Here is a 24,515-nt window from a genome sequence, read left to right as displayed (position 1 = left end):
CATAGGATGATTATACCGAACAACCCTCTCTCGGACTTTCCAAGTGGTTATCATTCATCGAGAGGATAAGTCTGTGGTTATGATTGTACACCATTAGTCCTTACGACCCGGGACAACACTGAGGCTCTATATGCTAGGGCTGTGCTTTGACTCGTTTACCGGCTCCAGGAGAGTCATCAGGTGGCGAGGTTGGGTACAGTTGCGACACATATAGGAGCCAGTGCATTGTAGTCGGGGATTCACCGCTCACCTACGGGTGTGGATATCCTATGTGATCTAATGAAATAATAGTGCATGGAATCTCTGGCCAGAGTATGAGATGTACATTAGAGAAGGAGTTCTCTAATAGTACACGCGATGCCACTATTATAGTTATCACATAGTTATCGAATTATTATGCAACCCTCGATGAACCAATGGTTGCAGATTCGATCGGGATATATGAGATGAAAGGACCGTACTGTACGCTAATCATAATCGACTGGTTCTTGCAGGCACTATCAGTGATACCTAGGGGATCATGGGGCGATGCTACTAGACGCTCTTACCATGATCCGATGGGTGCAATCAGAAATGAGTTCTGACATTCTTGATCAAGGTGTTGATGAAAAGAATGGGGCTAACTAGGGTAAGCCCGAATAAAGGATTATGTCCTGAATCACAAAGAGTTGTGAACCCACGGCTAGCTGTATCCCTGAACCATTGAGGGTCACACAAGTACTGGATTGTTTGTTCCCGTTGAGAGAATAAATTCAAGGAGTTGAATTTATATTATAATATAGTAAATTCAAGGAGTTGAATTTATGATAATTACATTTTGAGAAAATAAATTCAAGGAGTTGAATTTATTGATATAGTAAATTCAAGAAGTTGAATTATGAAATTTTGAGAGAATAAATTCAAGGAGTTGAATTTATAAAATTGATAATTTAATTTATTAAACTCAAAAGTTGGGTTTATTAAATATTAAATTTTGGAGGTGATAAATTCAAGGAGTTGAATTTATAATTTAAATATTAAATTCAAATGTTGAATTTATAATTGATTTAATTTATTAAAGCTCAAATGTTGAGTTTATTAAATATTAAATTAAATATAGTGGAAAGTATGTTTAATGGGCTTGTAGGAGTACAAGTCCAACATACTAAATAATTAAAGTTCTTAATGGATTTTGATTAATTAATTAAATTAGTTGGACTAGCCCAATTAATTAATCAAGCCCATTAATGTTAATTATGGTAATTAGGTTATTGAGTTTTCTTTGACCAAAAATGAGAGCCTCCACAAATTTGGATTGTGAGATTTTGAGAATCACAACCATAATCCTCCAAATATTTAGTTTACTTAATTAATTTAATTAATTAAGTAAATGATGATTAAAAAAAAAAAAGAAATAATGGGATTTCTTTATTATAATGGGATATGATTTTCGAGACTTGGAATTCCCAAGATTTGAAAAAGACTCTCGGCTCTTCCCATGGACCTCTCGAAAATCTCTTCACAAAACAAGAAAAATTTGGCTTAGGAGATTGAGTCGAATTTTTCGTGTTCTATTTCAACGCAAAATCTCTTTCAATTTTCTAGTGCAAATTGGAAGAGAAACAAATCATCCAGTCGTGGACCTGATTAGAAGAAAGGAGTCTTTGAACAAAGTTCGTAGGGATTCATCAAGAGCCAGATCTGTTATACCGGATCGGTTGGTGTCCAGTGATTCATTCACAAAGGTATAATTTCTGACGCCCTATGAATGTTTTGTTAAAATCATACGAGCGCCCAAAGAAAATTATTTTGTTTTCAAAATAAATAAAATTTTTAAACTTCCGCTGCTTTTGGGCGCGTAGAAAACCGAGATCCAACAACAACACAATCATCGTAAAACATAATTGGTAAATATAATATAAGATAATAAATATTGCGACAAACAATATCAATAATACATCAATAATATATAGCTTCCATAATACTGTGACAAATAACATCAACCCTATTTCTCCCCTATTACTGCGACAAAGAACATCAATAATATGGCGCCCCCTTCTGCTGTGACAAAACAACAAATCACTACCCAATAACCGATAACCAATAACATCAACAATAATAATAAAATAAAACAACACGTATAATATCAAATCACCTATTTTCAGTGATTTATCATCGTTCAATACAATAATATTCTTCAATATTAAACAATAACAATATATGCATACACGTCAACATATACTTGATCAGCGTTGTCATCGTATCAACACAATCATAACAGCCTTAATATACAACGTAAATTAGTCCAAAAATAATTAATTCAACAAAAATATAAAACTCGATTATAAATCTTCATCATTCAATAATTAATGTTCCAGTATATTTAGTTCATGACATTAACATCACATACACCATAAACAATTAAATTAGAATAATAGGCTACATCAAAACATCCACTAAACTGCAAAAACTCCACTCAAAAGGTATCACCAACAATATTTAAAGTCAGTATGATTTAAAAATTTATGAGATTTATTTCACAAATTTATGAACTCCAAACATCACCAAAAATATGAAATTTATTAATATAATATATATAATATTTAACTTTTTCAACATGTTTTAACTCATTGGGTTTGGATGGTCGAAGGCGATAATGATTTTGATGGAGGCGATAATGATTTTGATGGAGGCGCTAACGCTTGAGTGGATCAAGTCCGACAGTACACTCTTGAGGGGACTTTTATTTTCTGCATTAGATTAAGATTAAAGTTTTGAAGTAAAAGATTTTTGAAGATTATTTATTAAAAGATTTTATGATTTATTTTGGAGTTTAGTTTTGGATTGTTTTAAAAATAGACATACGGTTTTTTGGAAGACGATTTATGGATTTTTATATATTTGGGATTTTATATTATGAGCTTTTGTGTTGGATGATTTGAAGTTAGAAGAAAATTTTTTATTAAAAAAATTTCCCTAGTATTTATTTAAATTTTAAAGTTAAAAGTAAAAGGCGTTTCAAAAAACAAAATAGTGGTTGAATTTTAAAACAACTTAATGTTTATTTTGTCAATTACCAAAATTTAAAGGTGATAACAATTTTCTAACATAAACAATCCTATCATATAACTTCGTGAATGGAGTGGAAAAGCAACCAGTATATATCATTTTGGCTTAGCTTGTTGTACTGTATAAATTTTTGAGTTTTTATATTACCACAAAATATGATTTTTGGTAAATAACAAGGATTTGGTTCAATACATAATTAAATAATTATAATAGGGAAAATGATTTTTTAAGGATCAAAAATCTATTTTTCTTAAATAATATAATGATTAAATTAAAATTTTATATTAATAAATATTGGATTAAAACATGATAAATAAAAGCATACTAAATTCAATAGTGTGGAAAATAAATATTTATAAAAAAATATCAATGTTATTTGAATGATATAAACAAATTGAAATAGAAATAACATATGAGGCATCAAAAATATTTTTTCGTTCTTTTTGAAACATCTTTACTCATCATCTTTCAAAATCAAGCATTTTCAGATTCGATCAATAAATATTTATGACTTTTGGGGAAAAAAGGTTTTTTCACGACAGTTATCTAGTACCCTAATTTTGCTTCTATTGCTAATATTTTATATAGACAAAAACTTGTGTGAGACGGTCTAACGGGTCATATTTGTGAGACGAATCTATTATTTGGGTCATCCATGAAAAATTATTACTTTTTATGCTAAGAGTCTTACTTTTTATTGTGAATATTGGTAGGGTTGACCCGTCTCACAGATTAAGATCCGTGAGACGGTCTCACATGAGACTCACTCTTTATATATCTATACAAGTTTTTACAAATGAGTGAGTCTCATGTGAGACCGTCTCACGGATTATAATCTGTGAGACGGGTCAACCCTACCCATATTCACAATAAAAATTAATACTCTTTGCATAAAAAGTGATACTTTTTCATGAGTGACCCAAATAAGAGATCCGTCTCACAAATAATACCCGTGAGACCGTCTCACACAAGTTTTTGCCTTTACAAATATACCATGTTCATTTTGATAATTAATATTTTTCATATAATTTACTCATAATTATAATATCTATTCTGCTTTAAAAATTCACATATTATCTCTACAAATAATATATTTATTAATTACATTATACTTACACAAATAATAATTAATAACTCTAAAAAATTTATGAATCAACTCGATCCATTAATATCATGATTCTGATCATGATTTATATACGTAATAATCGATACTTTACACACACGCGTCGACGTATCGCTTATAGTTATGCGTGGTTCGCTAGTTTGTATAATGTTCCTTGTAAAATCTTCTTTCTGCAACGATTAGATGGAACTTTGTCCGAATTTAATTCCCATCTTTTAACTTTTGAAGATTTATATTTTACATATGCTAAGAAAACGTGGATAAGTGGAGAATAACCTAAACAAAACCCATAAAAAAAAAATTGAACCATAGCTATAGTGACCCGAATATTACAACTTTTTTAACGATTTTTCTATGTAAAGAAAATTAAATTATTCGCGGCTGCAAGTTGCCACTGCTGGGATTTGGCAATACTTTTTCGATACATCAGCAAATATTTTTATTTTGTTTATCTCAATTATTTTTTTGTTAGGGACACCAAAGGGTTAATAGGTGATTCTACAATTTGGTTACTTTTGGACAATTGCATTCAATTTTTTCATATACAAAAATTCAAATTTGAATACTATTTGAACTTAATTTAAACTCGATTCTTTTAATTTGTATCCCATAAAACTTCGATGGTCTCGCGGGTCGACTTTATGAGACGAATCTCCAATCTAACTCAATTAATGGAAAACATGATTTTATGCTAAAATCATTTATTTCCACTTCAAGTGTGTATCACAAGGTGACATGTTTTATCGAAATAAATCTGTGAGGCCGTCTCATAAGAAACATGTTCATTTTTTTATAGACTTGGAGACTTTGTCCAAAAATATTTGCCTTTGATATTGCTCCCCAGTCCCCACTACAAATTAAAATTAGGCACAATTCATCGCTGATAGAATGTGTGTGGGTCTATTTTTCTATTCTAAATTCCGATTCAAAGGTGTAATTAAAGAAAACGAGAGCTTTAACTTTGTTTAGGATATTCTATCCATCTGATCACGAGTAGTTCTGTGAACTATTCATATTTTAATTAAAAAAAATAAAACTGGCGTCAAAATTTAGCAGTTTGAGTTAATTATTTTTATAAAACGATATCATTCACAAATTAAAGTCGTAATTGTTAATGAATAAATTCTCGTTCTTCTGCATTCGAGTACATGGTTGGGGCCGGGTGAGAAGAAATTATATACCATAATTTTATTTAATTAAAAAAAAGTTTATATATAATTGTCAAATTAAAGAGAATATTATCCAGAAAAATATATTCTTCTAGGTTTATAGAGGGGAATTTTCAAGAAATTAAAAAGAGAAGAGGGGCATCGTTGCAAATGCTTTGTGGTGATTTTTTCTAACATATACCAAATATATAAATCTTGATGTAAATAAAGAATAAACTTTATGTCAAAATTCTTGAAAAGGTTCTGTCCAAAAAAGAAAATCCATGAAAAGGGATGAAATTGCACTGATCGATCGAGTTTACACACAAGTACATTTTTCTTGTCAAGAAAAAGAATAAATGCAATGCATAGGCTATTTCAACAAAGGGGTGCTCAGATGTAGAATTTTCGAAATCGAGTATGCTATCAAATTTTAATTTTAGTCTTGTATATTTCGATTTTTGGCAATTCTAATTTTTTCTATTAGAAGTACTGATATGACACATGACTACACATGTCAATACGACATGCCACACCGGTCTAAAAGCCAAAAAAAAATAGCAGATTAAAACTGAAATCGAGAAGCTTATAAAACCAAAAAAAATGGACTTTTCCCTAAAATTTAACATGATTCGAGCTCGATACGTTTGAGCTTAATTATATTTAAAAAAAATTATAGCCACAGAAGGATTTATATTCAAAGATAATGTCAACATTATAACTTTCAACTCGTCATTAACATCCTTAAAGGGACACTTCATAATTTAGTTGGAAAAAACACAAATAAGTGGAAGCATGAAGGGATACATGCACGTATGCTTTATGTTAAAGCCATTTATATCTTGGAAAAGACCATATTATCTATCCTCTCAGTCCATCCACATGTTACAGCCACAAATTGTATATATATCACTAATATTTTTTAATTACTGGGATTAATATTTTTTTAATATTCCCTCTTTACGTTCTTTATGAATCCTAATCTTCGTTACATTTTTTACAATTTTATTTAGCTATTTAGAAAATTCTCAACTCAAATATATATATTTGGACTAATATTTATCTAGATATTTCGAATTTCCATATTTCTTCGATATATTTTACTTTTATTTAGAAAAAGTTTAAAATGGCCATTGCTAATATGTCATTTTATATCAAAAGATTTTAAAATATTTTTTTGTTTTAAATCATTCTTTAAAAAAATACACTCGAACAAAAACAATCTAAAATATATGTAATACCCTCAAGCTGCAATATCCATAATAGCTCAATTTTGATTTTGCTATAATAGAAGAACTTAACACTATAGTATCAAACACTCTTTGGTATGAATGTTGAAATATTAGTTGATCACACATCTTTGTTTCATCTAATGTTTGATTTAAATTTTACATAGTATTAGACTTATAAATCATTATGTAATTCATACATATATATATATATATATATATATATATTAATTTAAGATCTTTATATCATAAATCTTTAATTATCTCATATTACGAGCTAAGCATGTGTTGAGTTTAGAAACTCTGACAATCTTGATTTTGATCATAACAAAACTTTTTATTGTGTTTTTAACATATTTAATCAAGTGTGAAATTGTTAACTCAATATGTAATCTGAAATTCGAATTTAGCCAAACAGAAAATCTGGCAAGCTTCGCTCTTTCAATGATATCTCTCAGCTCAAAGAAGAAAATGAGTAGTCGTCGGCATGATTAGGACAAGTCGTATTTCATGTCAGTTGAATAAATTGGATGTTATCTAGGAAAAACTGACGGTTGCAATACCAAATTGATTGCATGAAAATAGCAATCGGTTAGATATGAAAATGATTTATTATATGTTACAAAGCTAAAGAATGATCTGCAAATCATATTCACAAGTCAAAGTCTGAATCATAATGTAAAATGTTGATAAATGATATTGAAGATATGAGTTCTGAGCATACCAAAACTAAACCAGTTGAGCACGAGCCAAGCTAAACCAGTTGACATGGAGCAAAATTGAATGACCAGTTTAGGCTCGAGAAAATGTTCAGCAAGGCGGAAATGACCGTTTCAATATCAGAAACATTACATAAACTTTCCAAACAATCATATTATTGTGTCTAATGTATATATCATTGTTGGAGCCTATAGATACAACATCTTGAAGATTAAATACAAGTTTCGGAAGTGGATTCAAAGCATGAGCAGCCTACTTGAAGAAATGAGCTAGAATGAGAGCAAGCCCAATGTGTGAAGATACATTTGAGAGATGAATATAATGTAATTGATTAAATCTTCACACACAATCACTCATGTATATACATGAGAATTAAGCTCAAAGTTTAGTCGAGTGAGTCTTTACACAAAGATACTAAAGATTTTGTTTCTAGTCTTGGCATAAGAAATGTTAAACATTATGCGAATTGTGAGGTTGCGACCTACAATCGAGAGTGTGCTAGGAGTTTTAATTAAAGTTGAAATGGGTTTGTACAAGGTGTTGTATACATCAAAGTCTTCTAGTGGATCTTTCTCATGGGGAAAAATGAGTGATGTGTGAGTTGTTAATCTTCGAACGTCCATGAACAAATTCATGTCTATTTATTTATTGCATTTACTTAACATTTATATTGTTTTAAAGATGCATTATTGAAACATTTTATGTGTTATTCAAATATCAAAATATTGTTTACCAAAATGTTTGATAAAATACAACCAGAATGTTTTTACTCATTCAACTTGCGTATCTTTTAAATATTTTACAAAATATTTAATCGGCTTCTACAAAGGATTATTTCGAGTGTCTTAAAATCAAACTTGATTTTATTTATCGGTGTTCAACATTTCAAAAATCGAGCTATTATAGCTGGACAATTATCCCCCAAATCGAACCTATCAGCATGCAATAAAGTTTACGATCGTCATCGAAATTTAGGTAGCATATGTGAGCATCATAAAGCATAAAATAAATATGGGGCCATCTATCCCAAATCCAAGTGCCCTTTGAGTCATCAAATATTTATTAAAATAGATATGTTGTTTTCATTTTCTTTAAAAAAGATTTCTCTCAGAATAAGAAATAGATTTCTTCCTCACTTGCAAGTACCTGATTGTCAATAATATTGTGAGTTTAATATAATTTCGAGAATTTCTGGCTTTTAGAAAGAAAGGTCCTTTGATATTGACTTCTAAACAATTTTCTTTCTTTCACAAATTCTATGGCTAAATAATTGCGTCCCATCATCACATTTTTTGTGGTTCAAAATTAATTTTTAAAAACGACAAATTTTAATTGTTTAGCTGGCTATCTATGTTTTTAAATCCATATAAAATATATTAAAAAATTATAAAGAAAATATATCATTCTAAATTAAATATGTTCGATAAAATTTGGGACGACTAGAAATTAAAATCAATTTTTTTTAATAAAAAAATTGAAGCACCGATTCCCCTGTTGCATGACATTAGCATCGCTAAATTTGTTCCATAGGAATGAAATGTTACGTCTACAGAAGTACCATTAATAAAACAATAATTATTGCACAAGCAAAAAAGCAACAATGGCCCCAATCATTACATGCAAACATCACCCATTTTATCTGTTTTCCAAACGGATGTCTCTTAGCTGCCTATGTAAGCCTCCTTAAATTATTCCTCTCAAATTGGGATGTAATCGAATCGAATTGAACTGAGTCGAGTTCTTAAATGTTTGAGCTTTGTTTGTTTATAATCGAGCCGAGCTCGAATTTTATTTAAAGAATATATGCAGGGCTCACGAACTTATTCAAGCGTTTATCGAGCCTAAACAAGCTTAATAAATATGAATTATATATTTAATTTTTCATTAAATTAATTAAAAGTAAATTATATATTTAGAGAAAAATATATTATTTTTATTAAAATTTGTAAATTTATTATAATAAATAAATTTAATAGATTTTTTTATATATTTTATAAATAATATGCAAAATCAATAAATCAAATATCAAAACTATTATTTTTTCATCTAAAAGATTACTCATGAACTTACCAACGAACATGTTCACGAGCTAACGAGTCGAATACTGTAAAGCCTGAGTTTTGCTTGTTTAGCTTAACGAGCTTCATTAAACGAGCTCAAACGGCTTTTATCGAATCGAGCTTCGAATAGCTCACAAACGATTTAGTTCGTTTACATCCCTACTCTCAAGTAATATTTTAGATGCAAAAATTTGTGTGAGACGCTCTCACGGTTCGTATTTTGTAAGACAGATCTCTTATTTGGGTCATCCTTGAAAAATATTACTTTTTAAGCTAAGAATATTACTTTTTATTGTGAATATCGGTATGGTTGACCCGTCTCACAGACAAAAAATCGTGAGACCATCTCACAAGAAACCTACTCTATTTTCTACTGTTTGATACTTGATATGAGATGATAGAAAGATTTAAATATATAGTATGAATGATAAAAATTCAATAAAATATAGTTTAATTTATGTATTTTTGTTTAATTATTCAGCAAATAAGTGTGAGTTGGATCCATCAATAATTATATATCTTATCAACTACATTAAACAGAACACTAGTTGTCGAAAAAATATGAAATACAAGAGTAAAATAGGAAATTCAAAATTTCCCAGGTGACATATGTGGTGAATTTTCTTATATTATATGTATAGTATAATATAATATAATATAATAAATAAATCTAATAAAAAATATAGATGTCCACATAAAAAAGAAAGGAAAAAAAAAAAGAAAGAAAAAGAAAAAGAGAGACAATTATCTCTATCCTTATTTCTTCCAATGAGCAATGTCTCAAACTTCTCCTATAAAACCTATGCCCTCTTCATGCAATGTATCCTACCACCTCAAAATCATCCACAAAAAACAAGCCTACATCAGTACAACACTTACAAAATAAGATTTAACCAGTATCCAATCTAAAATCCAAGGAATGAACTATTTTCCTCATGAGAACCTTTCAATCCCCTCGAACTTCAACTTGGATCAAACCAGTTCAAGTTCGTTTCTTGATCTCAACACATTCAACTTCCCGAATCATCAAACAACCCTTCCGCTCGAAGAATTCGTCATCCCGAATTCCTTGTGCATGAGCAGTAACTCGACTTCTGATGAAGCAGAAGACCAGTATCAGCTAAGCAACATCATTGATGAGAGGAAGAAGAGGAGGATGATATCGAACAGAGAATCGGCTCGGCGATCAAGGATGCGTAAGCAAAGGCACCTTGACGAGCTCCAGTCTCACGTTCTTCGTCTCAGGACTGAGCATCACAATCTCATCGATAAACTGAATATCCTATCCGAGAGCCATGATAAAATTCTTCACGAAAACGCGCGGCTCAAAGAAGAAGCATCCGATCTTCGCGAAGTGGTGACAGAACTTTCGATTAGCAATTCTTACAACATATTTAGAGATCTTGATCAGGAAGATGTTTCATTCAGCGCGGCTCATGTCAGGCCTGAATTTTCGAACCAGTCCGTCACCGCTTGATCGATAAACTCTTTTACTAACTGAGCGAGGGGATCGGAGTACTAAGCCATTTTTACCTTCTTTGATTTGTATCGGCTACTGTTTCAGTTTTCAAGTTGTTGAAACCAATTACCTGCGATCTATATATATGTGGAAATAAACATAAAAACTAAGTTAACTAGTTCATTTCGCCGCATAATATTATCCAACTCTTAGAGTTGAAAAACATGATGACCAAGATTTATGGAGTACCGATATATCCTTTTCCCACTTTTGGATACACAAAATATTGGAGCGACTTCTTGAAACCGGGCTTAGTGTGACATAAAAATTGCTTACTTGTCATACGTCACTTCAGCTATTTGATCAAAAAAATAAAAAGTTAGTATACCAAAACAAAACTTTTAAAACTTAACAGAAATCGAAAATTAGACATGTAAGTGGACAAAACACCGGGGTTTGAACTCTAGCCTCTCCCGCATTGGTGAACAAGATTATGTAACTTCAACCACAAGAGTAGTGACCCTCCGATCCATCAATTTGACTGTAAGTTGACTTAAACAAGTTGTAGTAAAGTTTTCTCATCTTTTCCGAATTTTTTCTGGAGCTATTTAATGATCTGCACTTTATAATGGACAGAAAAATCACATGATGTGCTGTTTGCTACAAACTTGTTTATGTCTGACAGCTTTGCTTAGTTTGTTTTAGCTTTGTTCTGATAGCGTTTAAGACCCATTTGATTATGTTAGATTAAGATAGCGACTTTGAGGTCTCGGCTTCGGATTAATCCTCTCTGATTGCTGGTTTGTTTACAAGGCAATAACTGTGGAATTAATCAAATATATTAGCAGTATTATGAATCAAAATAAGTATGTCAAAGTTTTTATGACGTGAAAACTAACTTTATATAAAGGATCCCATGTATGACGCAACAGCATTCAGTTTTAGGTGGTTGTTAAAATTGCTGATGCTAGCTCAAGTGTCACTTTTCTAGTCTTGCGGATCAAACTTTCTTTCAACAATCATTCATGTCGCTCCGCAAGGATCCAAGGCCATTAGTCCACCTGAGCTGTACATATGGTGACGTATATCGACTATCCATTCAAGAAACTCAGGCAACACCGAGGCCAAGTGTGAAGAAACATCAGGAAACTTGACACAATCAGTAGCTCTGGATAAATCAGGCTCCAAGTGCTGGAAACATGGCCCCCCCTCATCCGTGTACTGCTTGGAGCAGCATGCAAAGGCAATCGGACAAAGAATGGTGGAGATGGTGGCGATAGTGGATCGGATCATGATTCAAGAAGCTACCATAAGAAGATAAACACTTGAAAAGTCACCCCACTATAATTAGTCCAGCTACTGTTTTTCATCTTTTTTTGGTGAGGCAAGAAGTGTGTAGAATTTGGCTTAATCTAATCAATTAATCTTTATGAACTGATCAGAATTGCAAAAGAAAAATACAAGTGATTCATGTGTTTTTGTCTATCAAATATCACTCTCTTTTGCTACTTGTACTTGTGAGGATTTCAACTCCAACTCAACTGGAACATCCATGTTCAAAAATATCCAATATATATCTTGCGAGCCGGTTTGATCATTGTTTCATCTCTAGTGTAACTTTCGAACTTTTATATGAGTCGAGTTCCACAAAAAACCGTCTATCGGGATCGAATTGAACGCGAAGGAGTTCGAGTCGAATTCTAGCTCGAAAGCATATAAAAATGTTGTCATCGGTAACCTTTGTTTGCTCGGCCAAATGACGACCTTGTGCCATGCATAGTTCGCAAACAATAATAGTATTGAAATGAATTTCGAATTATTTACAAAATTAGACGATAAAACAGTATAAATCGATCATAAATCATATCTTTTTCGACTTCCTAGAATACACCATTCCTCGGATCCCATCCGGATCCGCCACAAACCCCAAAGGCCTATAAAAACCCATCACTCGGGGCTCCGAATACAGAGCAATATTGCTGATCCCTTTCTCTGCCAGCTCGGTGACCAATCTTTCCATCACGGCCTTCCCCAGCCCGATCCCCTGGAAACTGGGGTCCACCACCACATCCCAGATTATCGCATTGAACACCCCGTCCCCCGTCGCTCTGGCGAACGCCACCGGCTTCCGCGTCTTCTCGTACTCCACCCAAAGTACAGCGTCGGTGTGCTCCAACGCGACCCGTATCTTCTCCACGTCGCGGCGGGGGAACCCGACGGCCGCGAAGACGGTGTTTAGGCAGTCGAGGTTGAGGTTGTCGATGGTGCGGTGGAAGGTGAAGCCGCGGGAGGAGAGAGACTCGTCGGAGACGGAGAAAGTGGATGTTGCCGAAACGGCGACGTGTCTTTGGTGGGGTCTAGTAGGTTTTCCGAGTGGTGGATTGAAGGGACTGGGGCTATGGAGAAGCATTTCCTGCCGTATGATTTTGTTGTTCTGCAGAATGAATGGAAGATGAGAGTGAGGAAACTGGTGTTGAATCGTCATGTAGATTCGAATCTGTGGTTTATATGTGGCCATGTTATAAAATCGGTAAATTGCTCAGAAACTAGGTAAAAAAAATAAATAAATATATATATATATATATATATATATATATATATATATATATATATATATATATATATAGTATTAATATATAATATTTGAGTAGCGATTGTATCAGATATATACTAATATTTGATTTTTGAGAACCCAAACATGAATAACAAATACTGATACTAATTATACATTTATTTTTCAGATGAAAATCGATACAGAACAATGAAAAATTGGTATTAATATATGATATTCAAGTACCAAATATTTTAGATCTTATACAAAATATAATATTTTGAGTAAAAAATTAGAACAAGTTTATAATATCAACTTTTGTTTTAATATTTGGGTATTCAAAATTCATATATTAATATCAAAATTGAAATATTTTGTATTCAGAATAAGATATTAATATCATATTTTAGATGTTTTGTAAATTTTACAATACACGGTCAAAATACATACATATGTATGTGAGTACCAGGTGATGAAGCCAGAGTATGAGTAAATGAATTGGAGAAATTGGCCCAAATGTAGGTATCAAGCCTTATTACTGGGGCCAAAATTTCATGGAAGTTTGGGCAATTTTCCAGTTTCCACTGAAGAGCACTTTGCCCCATTATTCGATCATACTGAATAGATTTGTATTAAGTTACCATTTCAGTTAATGCATACATGATTTTGTTTAGCCTCTACTACTTTAGTTAATTGTGATCAAAGAACTTACATGCTAAATCTGTTACTCAGATATGCGTAAGCATGAAAAAATAACCTTAATGTGTCAAAAATGGGATAAATTCAGCATACTGCCGCAAAAGCGAGTTTTTTGCGACTTTACATGTGAAGATTTTACAGAACTCAAAAGCCAGAATCAGCGGGAGCTGTTTTCATACTTGCTATATTTCACAAAACAGGGGATCGAAAACTACAAAGTGGATGCATATACCAGCTTGTGCATTCCTCACTGAGAAAGAAAAGGATATGATGCTACTTTTTCTTTGATTTTGCAGCACTTCTTTTCTTGTTTCCATACTTGTCTTCTGCTTCTTTTTTCTGCTCCTCGTGTTTTTTCCTCTCCTGCTGTTGACTCTTCTTGCTAACATGTTTGTTTCCTCTTTTGTTCCCTGCATGGCCGGAACCGTGAATTCTGTCGATATGTTGGTATAAATGGCCTTGATAACTTGGGCCAGAGGAGGCATCAGAAGCCATCGAGTCATCGCTATCGACATCCTCGGCGTCTTTTTTGGGATCTTTTGTATAGGTATGTTCACCGTTGTTATATACCTCTTCACCTTCACAATCATCGTAATCGAGTTCTTGGTCTGGTGATGCGATATACATCGTCCACCCTGATTCGCTGCTGCTGCATTCTTCAGTTTCTTCACGGATTTTTGAGTAATCCATTTGGAAAGAGGTGGTACAAAAATAACAATTTTCGACCAAAACTCTTTATCCAAGAAAGGTTGAACCCTTTTGGAGAATACCGATTTAATTTGTTATTGGGCAATCTGCCATCTTCTTGAATAGATTCAAATGCACTAGATCTGCTTGACTCTAATTACATGCATAGAAATCTTTACAGAAAGTACCGCTTAGCTGTCTTTGCCCAAGAACTTCTCTGGCCTTTATTACACGAAGCACTGCACTTTATAGGGGAACTAAAACTCACTTGTAAGCAGATTTTTTTGAGCCCTTTAAAGTCGAAGATACTTTAGTCGCCTGGCCTAGCAAATGAAAATCTCCCTATTCTTTATGTTATATTTTCTTTCTTTGATCGATCGTTGGAAAGACTATATGGGACCTACGGGAGGCCAACATGATTCGACGATAATTAAATTCAGAGAAAACCCATTCTTTACTTACTCTCCTGTCTTCTTCATAAGTATAAAGCTGCTTCTCTAATGGGGATACAGATAAGGCCCACTCTACAAATGGTTAAGAATGTAAAAAAACCAATGATTTCAAATAGCTTGACTTTAATTCTCTGTCTTGTCATCAGCTAAGGGCAGCCTTTCATGTGAATTTTGCAGTGAATCCAACTGTGTTTTGGCTTCTTGCATGTGGTTAAATTGAATGAGGGGAGTAACATACTAACATATGTATGGCCATTATTGTAACACAATACCTCATGTGCAAGCTTCTCTACCTATGTGTCTCCTGCCACTGCAAGCCCTCATAAAGACAAGATTTATCTTTTTACCGGGGTGTAAAAATCTTGAAGAAATTGGGTCACTTGCGGACCATGAACATTAACATAATGCAACTCACTAAGTTCTCTGCTTAAGCATGAACAAAATCCTAGTACTAGTGATCCAACACATGCTATGGCGGGATGACGAAGCGATGCTGTTACTATTTTTTTTTACACAATAATGTTATCAATGTCGTTTTGCTTCTTTTGCTTCTGTTATCACATTCTTGGATGGTAGTCTTTTTTGCCAAATGGATTCTTTTCTTGTTGATAGAAAGTTTTGCCTCCAAAAGGGATAGCTATTGGCTTGATTGCACATTTGCCTTGTTTGTATTTTGCCATAGTTCCTTACTGAATTTCCATCTAGTGTCTTTTTTATGTGTTCGGAATTAGACACGGGAGGCCCCTTAAAATTTTTCTTGTCTGTTGATTTGTCCTTTTTTTCAAGTTCAGATATCGACTTTGGCTTTGATGTAGGCTCCACTTTGAGACAAGTTTTGGAACGTCTTGCACACCATGGGGACAACATTCCTTCAGCTAGAGATTTTCATTTTACACCTTGTTGAGTTGCATCACAAAATGAAAGCAAAACCATTAGGAAATACGTCAAAATAGTTTGGTACTAAAATTCGAAAAGAATAATCATTTAGGTAGAAAAGTATATGTGCAATATATATCTCCACAACTACTTACAGAGTTACAGTACCGACATCACGAGATTACAACATTTCCTATGACAATTTGTTCGCAATGTCTTTAGCTCGTTTAAAACGATCGAACTGCGTGTCGTTCTTCGCCCATCCCTTCCATCGTCCTATTAGATAAGAGTCCTTTATGCTTACAAGTAGACCACAACTCGTTATGAAGTCTATATGGGGTTAATGTTACAAAAATTCAAATTTCATGTCAAATTTTTCTAAAGTTATATTAGAGTTGTTGATAGAAAATAATTAAATAGCAATTTCTTGGGTTAGCTAGTGGTCGATATTAGTTATGGCAGCTAGGCCTTGCTTGGAAGATGTTGACACATAAATGCTTTACTGACAGGAGATGGAAATTCAGTAGGGGACTGTGCAACACATCGGCCAAAAAACCCAAACGCTTCTGAATTAAATGTGCGAGTTTTTGGTTCGAAAACTTGAAGACAATAAAGTCCCTTATGATAGTGAAATGCATCGTGAGTGCACGTATGCCATGGCCCTTTACTTGTTGGCATAAGATTGATAGGTATGAGTGTAGTACTTTTCTTTGTCAAGAAGAATGTTTCAAGTTAGGTTTCTAGTCTAAATTATCCATCATGAAATAAGAATGGATTGGAAATAAAATGGTAAGGCCTAGGTGTGAGGCCCGGGGCAGAAGAGGGCGGGTGATAATCGTCGGTACCGTGAGGTTGTACGGACAATGAATGGCTCTTGGCAGGTATCTAGGCGGAGGGAACATGAAGAAACCGATTGATTCCTAAACTGTTCAGATATGAGACTGTGCAGTTGAAGAGGGCTTAAAAATTTAATATGTACCACTCATATCAAGAAGGTGTATCTTTTTTTTCGGTAGCTCATCACGTAAGAACTCCAAAGTTAAGCATGTTTGACTTGAGGTAATTCTGGGATGGGTGATCCCCTGGGAAGTTTCCCAGTGTGCATGTGAGTGAGGACATAAGCACGCTGGAAAGACATGTATACAGTGAGGACAGTCGTCGAATCTAGGACGTTACACTAGGTTTATCGTTTTACCAAAAATTATAGTTTATGGTAACGATACTACTAAAATATTTTAAACCATATAATCTCTCAAGTTTGACGCTTGGATTGCTTGGCTGAGCAAGGAAAATCTATTATAAATAATTTCACATGTCGATAGAAGGGGTGGAAATTGCTAGCTGTCTGGTTTTATGGTGAACTGCAAGTTTCAAGATCAGTCTCATTATTGTGCAATGTGAAAGTCTACTCCCAATGCCTATGTATTAATGATCATTTGTGCAATTAACATTCGTACTATTATTTTATTGTTACTAGTGAGCGAATAAGTAAGATAATTTCATAACTAGATTGAATTAATTTGACTAAAAATTGGCTTTTATATTTTTTTTAATAAATTTTTTTGCTTAAATTAAACAAATTTAGTGTATCGAACTTAGGTCAAAAATTACTTTTTATGTATTTTGATTATGTTAGTTTGGTGTTATGGTCATTTTGGTTCGGTTTTTTGTTCAAGTTATATTTGGATCCTGTGAAATTTCATTATGGTGAAGTTGGGTTTGATGAATTTTCAATCGATTTTATTAGTTCTAAAATAAATCCACCTACTCAAATTTTTTATTAAAAAAAAATGTCAAGAGTATCAATCATGGCTTTACAAACTTGTATGTGTTAACAATGTGACAATATGAATGTATTACATATTCGATATAATTCGTAAGGGTAGATAAATTTTATACCATATCCACTTTGATGTGTCAAGATAATTATTAAATTGCAAAAAAAAAAAAAAATCTTAAATTTGGTATGCTTAAATAATTTTTCAAATGTTAAGCAATACGTAGCGTGGTGTCTCGTAAAGTTGGACATCATTCATAGGTTTTTTGTAAAATTATCTTGTAGATTTTTATTCTTGAGACCAGTTGATCTGATTTGTAATTGTCATTAAAAAATAATGTTTTTGACATATATAGTGTGGGGACCCGGACGCTAATCATTTTCTTAATCATCGTTGGGATTTAATTATCAATTAAGATAAAACAGGGTCTAAAAATTTTTCTTTTTAATATACAATAGCGGAAGGTAATGGAATCTAAATACTACACATATCTGTATAAAATACATTTCAGTATTAAAAGTACAATAATCTAATCTAAAGTTCCACTACTAACGTCAAGTAATAAAACCAAGTCTACTGTAAGTCCGGAATCACCACGCTAACTCGTCTTCTCTCATCGTCATCTCGACCCTGATCCTGCCCCACCTGTTGTCATGCACACATACAAAACAAGACAACAGCCGGATAACTCCGGTGAGAATAAATCCCAGTATAAAACATGGTAAACATGTATATACATAAAATAATTCATGAAACATGCTGTTACGAATAAAATCGAAACATTAGATTTCATAAGCTATGAAATCTAATCACACAACAAGCATGCACTTCAAATCAACCAACCATGCATATAACCAATCTAAATCATAAAAACATGCTAGCACAATTGGAAGCAATAATGATGGGTCCTATGATCTAGGAACCACATCCATATAAGCATGCAGTCCTAATCAAATCACGTCTAGACTTGACTCGACTAGAACTCTAGGGATCCCGGTGTGAATAAGACGTCACTACCTACCCTCCAATCGGGGTAATGAACGTCTCATTCCTAGACTTCGGTCTGAGCTGTATCAACGGCGGCAATAAGAGTAATACCTACTCTTATGCTGAGATACACCGAAACGTCTAGATATTTGACAATGCCTGTCAAAGACTTTCCTATCTTAACTGCAATGAATAACAATCTGTAAACAAAGCATAATCATAGTCATAACTGAATATCACAATTATCTTACCTGCTTGAATACAGATTCTATAATCAAAGCATAATCAGATAACAATATAAACAATAATCTAGTATGTGATTTTATTGGGAAACTCAAATTAATCTAATTTGAGTTATGCGTCCCGAATATCACATGAATTATACCTTTGTCGTCCCCGTCTGATGAAGACGAAGTCTCGAAGTCGAATTTGTTCATCCCTGATCTGAAACGACAATAACAAATACACTGTATCAATGTGTAGCTCAAAACACAATCTGTTCTGATCAATACCCAATTCAGTACAAAATCTGATCACATCAACAATATCACGAGATAACAGAAACCAATACTGAATCTGATCAATCTGTACCAACTGATGTTTAGACGGCATAACACTACAGTCTTGTAACCCTGTCAGTCTTAACATCACAATTACACTACCAGAATTCCTAATAAATCTCAGTACAATCTATAACTTCAGTATCTGTACACTTGAAAATGAATAACAGCATAATTCTGATAGCAATCTCAATCAAATCAACTCTAAAATTCATAACAATTCTCTAAACAATCTGTTTCTAAATCTGACTTCGATTCTACAATATCTACGGTAGTAAAAACACCATATCTGAATCATATTCAATTCTGACAATATCATAAATTCAAATCTTGTCTAAACGTAACAAAACTTACGTCCAGATGAAGCCTGCTTTGATAGGAACACAGTACTGTAGGCGGATTTCAATTTGAATAGACGGTTCATTCGCAAATCAATTTAAGAAAATAAGAACGAAGCTTTCCCTTCAATCTCGATTTCTTCTCCCCATTTCTGAAGAATTGCATGCCAATATATATATATATATATATATATATACATCCATTCCGTGCATGCAAAGCAAATGGCACAATCTTTGTGCAACACGTCTCTCGCTCGGGCGGACCAACTTGCTCGCTAGGGCGAAGCACTCTCGGCCCTCAAAATTCTACATGCGCGCTCGGGCGGACAAAAAGTGCCGCCCGGGCGAAGGACTCTCGGCTTTCTACCATTAAACCCTCTCGCTCGGGCGGTCATAAACTCCCGCCCGGGCGAATGACATTCGGCCCAAATCTTGTGTCCCTCATAATTTTTTTCCAATTTGATCTCGAACTGGCCCGGCTATAATTACATCAAGTCATAATCAACAAATCATCTCAGATTACGTTAATTAAATTCTCGGGCATTAAATTTCTCCCCCTCTTAGATCTGAGTTCGTCCTCGAACTCACCAATCATCAAACCAAATTTGTCAGAAGAAATATATGACAGAGTTTAACATCCAAACTCATTTCACTAGCCGAATCAATCCCATATTACTGGCTATATAACACCTGTATACGCCAATTGCAATTTATAACAAAGCAATACCACCTGTAGTTGCTATTCCATCTTCGGCTCCCAATACCAATCGTCATCATCCGACATTGGTTTCTTACATCTATTCATTCTAATCTAGCTGGATAGTTATGGTCATACCGTAAGTCATACCCTGACAACCATTCATAACAGCTAGTACTAACATCTAGTACTAAAGTTCTACCCATATCCGCCAATATCTGGTTACTACACGCTGACTACCTGTCAATCTGTAACAACTCTGCGAGGGAGAACTCATGATATTTCCGTCACAAGTACCGCTCCATCCAAATCACAATCTGATATCATCTAATGCAGCATTCTAGTAAATCTGACAATTCCTTTGACATTGATCTATGTCTGGTTCTGTTTGTACGTAATCTGGTACAAACTGATAGATATAGATTGAATATTCTGTCAATCATAATCATATCATATCATAAGCTGTAGAATTGACGGTACTTTTATCCCGAAAGCCATACTCACATTTTCTTATTCAGAAATATACTAAATCGGTAATCATCTTCTGATTCATATCTTTCTGGCTTCTTTTGTTCTCAATTCAAACATATCAGTACCATTTCTACCAATCTTACAACATAATTTGCTGTCCCAACTGATCTCATCTATCTATGCCACATTATCTGTTCGAATATCTTACATTCTGAAATAGCTGAATGAAACCTGAATCCACCCCAGTGCAGTTCTGACACTACCTGTGACTTCAGATTCGAACTAATGCTGTACAAGATCAGTTAATAACATAAAAGAACGAAGAAATACCTACCTGGTATTCGGCTCTGACTATCAATACCAAAAGCTGTAACAATTTGAAACCTTCTGATATAACACGATAATCGGTCTTATACAAAACACAAATTACATAGCTGTTATACTGATCTGATCAACAAAATACAGGTCTGAAAATTCTGATCACCGTTCGGAACTACAGTATTTTCCACAACAACGCTGATACAATTGGAACTGCATAGTATCACACACTGAATAATACTTACAATAACATCAACTCAAACTCAGAATAGAAATGTCCTATGCTGATCTAGTGAGTTTAAGAAAACTCATAACATAATAGATTCTGGCTGGCTGACCAATCTTCATACTGTCCAGATCAACTGCTATATTTCATCTGCAAATAGAATATACTCCCAACCAATATACGATGTCTCAAATACTGATTTAGAATCAGAACAATACTTAGCAGACATAAAGCAATACAAGAAAAAGAAAATCAGAAGAAGATAATCTGGTTCTGACATATCTGACATTCTGCTAATGCTGACATTTCTGACACCGCATAGTCTGAATGAAAACCTGTATCAGTAACTGCATACCGGATTCATACCTGACCCAGTGCTGTATACAATAATCACAATTCTCGAAATATTTAACCCAGGTCTTCAAATATTCAATATAATCAATTGAATGCTGCCAATATATCAATAAATCATAGAGATAACAAGCATTATTCTTCAAACTACCCTTGAACACATAATCTGCCAATCTAGAAACAGAACTGAAATGTCTTCAAGAGAAATATGTAATCAACTGGATTCTTCAGCCCATACCTTAATCTGTCAATTCTTCCAGTTCATTCTGATATAAAACACATCTGACATCCTATCTAGGCCAACACCAGTCAACTATTAGATTACTAGCCCATGTGTTACTGCTAGACTCGATTTTAGTGGATCTACTGAATACATAAGGATACTATCTATTCCTTTCTGTACTAATCGAGTCAAGAACAGTACAATGATCTAAGGAATTCTAGATCTAGAATCCTCATTTATCAACTATTTCCAGAACACATGCTACAATATTTCTGTACTTGTTTAGCAGTACATATCCATACTGAGATCGAAATCATATAACACAAGTACATCATAATCTAGCCCAATCCCGGTTTCATTCTACTGTAGTATATAACATGACACAGAAATCTCTGATATCAACATATTCCTCCAAACAGTAAGGAAATCAATACTACAGCACAACCAGACCCCATAAATATAGCATATCACCATGCTACTCAATCACATATACTCATGAAGAATGCATTAATATACATCAATACATCTGCAATATAATCATAAAGAATAGTACCTGTTGTCGTGTCTGGGTTTGTTTCTCAGTCATTACCACTAATGACTCTACTCTTTAAGATCTTCGAAAATGTTTCTGAGGACAAACTTTAGCAAAGTGTCCCGTCTGCTTACAGATATTGCACCTACCAAGCACTCCTTTGCATTGCTCTGGGGAATGTCTCCCTCCGCAAATCCTACAATACACTCCGGTATAGTTCGGACCAGGACTGCTAGAACTAGAGGAATCACTTCCTAACTTCTTGAACTGTTTCTTTTGAATTCTCAATGGTTCTTTTTCCTTACCACTACGACTGCCAATCTCTACTCTGGAAGGCAGTTGCTGTGCGGTCTGTTTTGGAAAAACATATGATGCTCCCTGTTGTCCTATCAGAACCGTTTCTGCTCTTTTAGCTCTATTCAAGGTATCCGCAAAATTACTTGATTGCTTCACATTCACCAACGTACGTATTTCTGGATTCAATCCTTGAATGAACTGGCTAGCCATAGCATCATCATTTCTAGCCACAAGAGGAGCAAAACGTAGAAGTGTGAAGAACTGTGCCAGGTATTCATCAACACTCAAAGGACCCTGTCTCAGGTTTGCAAATTCTGCACTTCTATCCTGTCTATATGAGGTAGGGAAGAATCTTTGATAAAATTCAAATCTAAAGGTCTTCCACGTAATCACTGAACGACTCTGCTCTAAGGCTCCTTTGGTGAGTAACCACCATCTTCTAGCAGTCTCTTGCAACTGGTTCTCAATAAGCCTAATTCTACACTCATCCGTGAAATTCAGGAATTCAAATAACATTTCTGTCTCCTCTAGCCATTTCTCACAATCTACTGACGTCTCAGTTCCTTTCAGAATTGGCGGTTGAAACGACTGAAACCTCTGTAACTGTGTTTCCATCTGAATTTCTGCCACATCTATCTGAGATTCTGTTCTATCTGTCTGATCATATGACGTACTGCCTTTTTCTGGAATTCTGCGGGGAGATATATTTGATTACCAAAAACATCAGTAATCCCATACCACAAACCTGTTTCAAATCTTTTCCTGACCATCTTACTGCTGGTCATGAATCCGATCTGATTCGTATTCAGTGATACATAATACCAATCTAATTCACATAATCAGGTAAACATGTATCTTTAAACAGTAACACATAGTCTCATGCTAGCACACAATGCCAGTCAACATTAAAATCAATCTCATGCTAGCACACACATGCAAGGAAAGAAAATTCATCTACCCCGCTCATTCTCTTCTATCTCAATCTAAGTCAGTCTAACAGATCTATCAGTTCTGACTATCTCAATCTAAAGATCTATCTCTAAAGGATCTTCGCTCTGATACCACCTGTTGTGGGGACCCGGACGCTAATCATTTTCTTAATCATCGTTGGGATTTAATTATCAATTAAGATAAAACAGGGTCTAAAAATTTTTCTTTTTAATATACAATAGCGGAAGGTAATGGAATCTAAATACTACACATATCTGTATAAAATACATTTCAGTATTAAAAGTACAATAATCTAATCTAAAGTTCCACTACTAACGTCAAGTAATAAAACCAAGTCTACTGTAAGTCCGGAATCACCACGCTAACTCGTCTTCTCTCATCGTCATCTCGACCCTGATCCTGCCCCACCTGTTGTCATGCACACATACAAAACAAGACAACAGCCGGATAACTCCGGTGAGAATAAATCCCAGTATAAAACATGGTAAACATGTATATACATAAAATAATTCATGAAACATGCTGTTACGAATAAAATCGAAACATTAGATTTCATAAGCTATGAAATCTAATCACACAACAAGCATGCACTTCAAATCAACCAACCATGCATATAACCAATCTAAATCATAAAAACATGCTAGCACAATTGGAAGCAATAATGATGGGTCCTATGATCTAGGAACCACATCCATATAAGCATGCAGTCCTAATCAAATCACGTCTAGACTTGA

At 33.9% G+C, this 24,515-nt stretch overlaps 3 protein-coding genes across 3 annotated transcripts in view; 2 read left to right on the top strand and 1 right to left on the bottom strand.

Moving 5' to 3' along the window:
* Positions 1–2,635: 2,635 nt before the first annotated feature.
* Positions 2,636–10,965, top strand: LOC140829592 (basic leucine zipper 43-like). Its single transcript, XM_073192907.1, has 2 exons — positions 2,636–2,702; positions 10,216–10,965. The coding sequence occupies exons 1-2, from the start codon at positions 2,636–2,638 to the stop codon at positions 10,803–10,805; spliced, it is 657 nt and encodes a 218-aa protein (XP_073049008.1). The 3' UTR covers positions 10,806–10,965.
* Positions 10,966–12,567: 1,602 nt separating this feature from the next.
* LOC140830574 (GCN5-related N-acetyltransferase 1, chloroplastic) lies at positions 12,568–13,322 on the bottom strand. The gene has a single exon (XM_073193959.1). The coding sequence runs from the start codon at positions 13,303–13,305 to the stop codon at positions 12,649–12,651; it is 657 nt and encodes a 218-aa protein (XP_073050060.1). The 5' UTR covers positions 13,306–13,322; the 3' UTR covers positions 12,568–12,648.
* The window catches only part of LOC140830573 (uncharacterized), a 33,885-nt gene continuing 22,141 nt past the window's right edge, over positions 12,772–24,515 (top strand). The window contains exon 1 of the mRNA XM_073193956.1: positions 12,772–12,781. The gene's annotated coding sequence lies outside the window, so the exon portion shown is untranslated. The remainder of the gene's footprint in view (positions 12,782–24,515) is intronic.

The sequence above is a fragment of the Primulina eburnea genome, chromosome 4 (genome assembly GCF_022965805.1).
Source record: "Primulina eburnea isolate SZY01 chromosome 4, ASM2296580v1, whole genome shotgun sequence".
In the NCBI taxonomy this organism is placed as follows: domain Eukaryota; kingdom Viridiplantae; phylum Streptophyta; class Magnoliopsida; order Lamiales; family Gesneriaceae; genus Primulina; species Primulina eburnea.
The sequence above is the reverse complement of the archived record's forward strand: the minus strand, read 5'-3'. Positions and strand labels throughout refer to the sequence as shown.

Excerpts from the sequence above, each read along its gene's own strand:
- LOC140829592 (XM_073192907.1), top strand. The coding sequence starts at position 2,636 with ATGATTTTGATGGAGGCGATAATGATTTTGATGGAGGCGCTAACGCTT. Across the intron at positions 2,703-10,215 it reads TGAGTGGATCAAGTCCGACA|ATTTAACCAGTATCCAATCT; the intron begins GTACACTCTTGA and ends TTACAAAATAAG.
- LOC140830574 (XM_073193959.1), bottom strand. The coding sequence starts at position 13,305 with ATGGCCACATATAAACCACAGATTCGAATCTACATGACGATTCAACAC.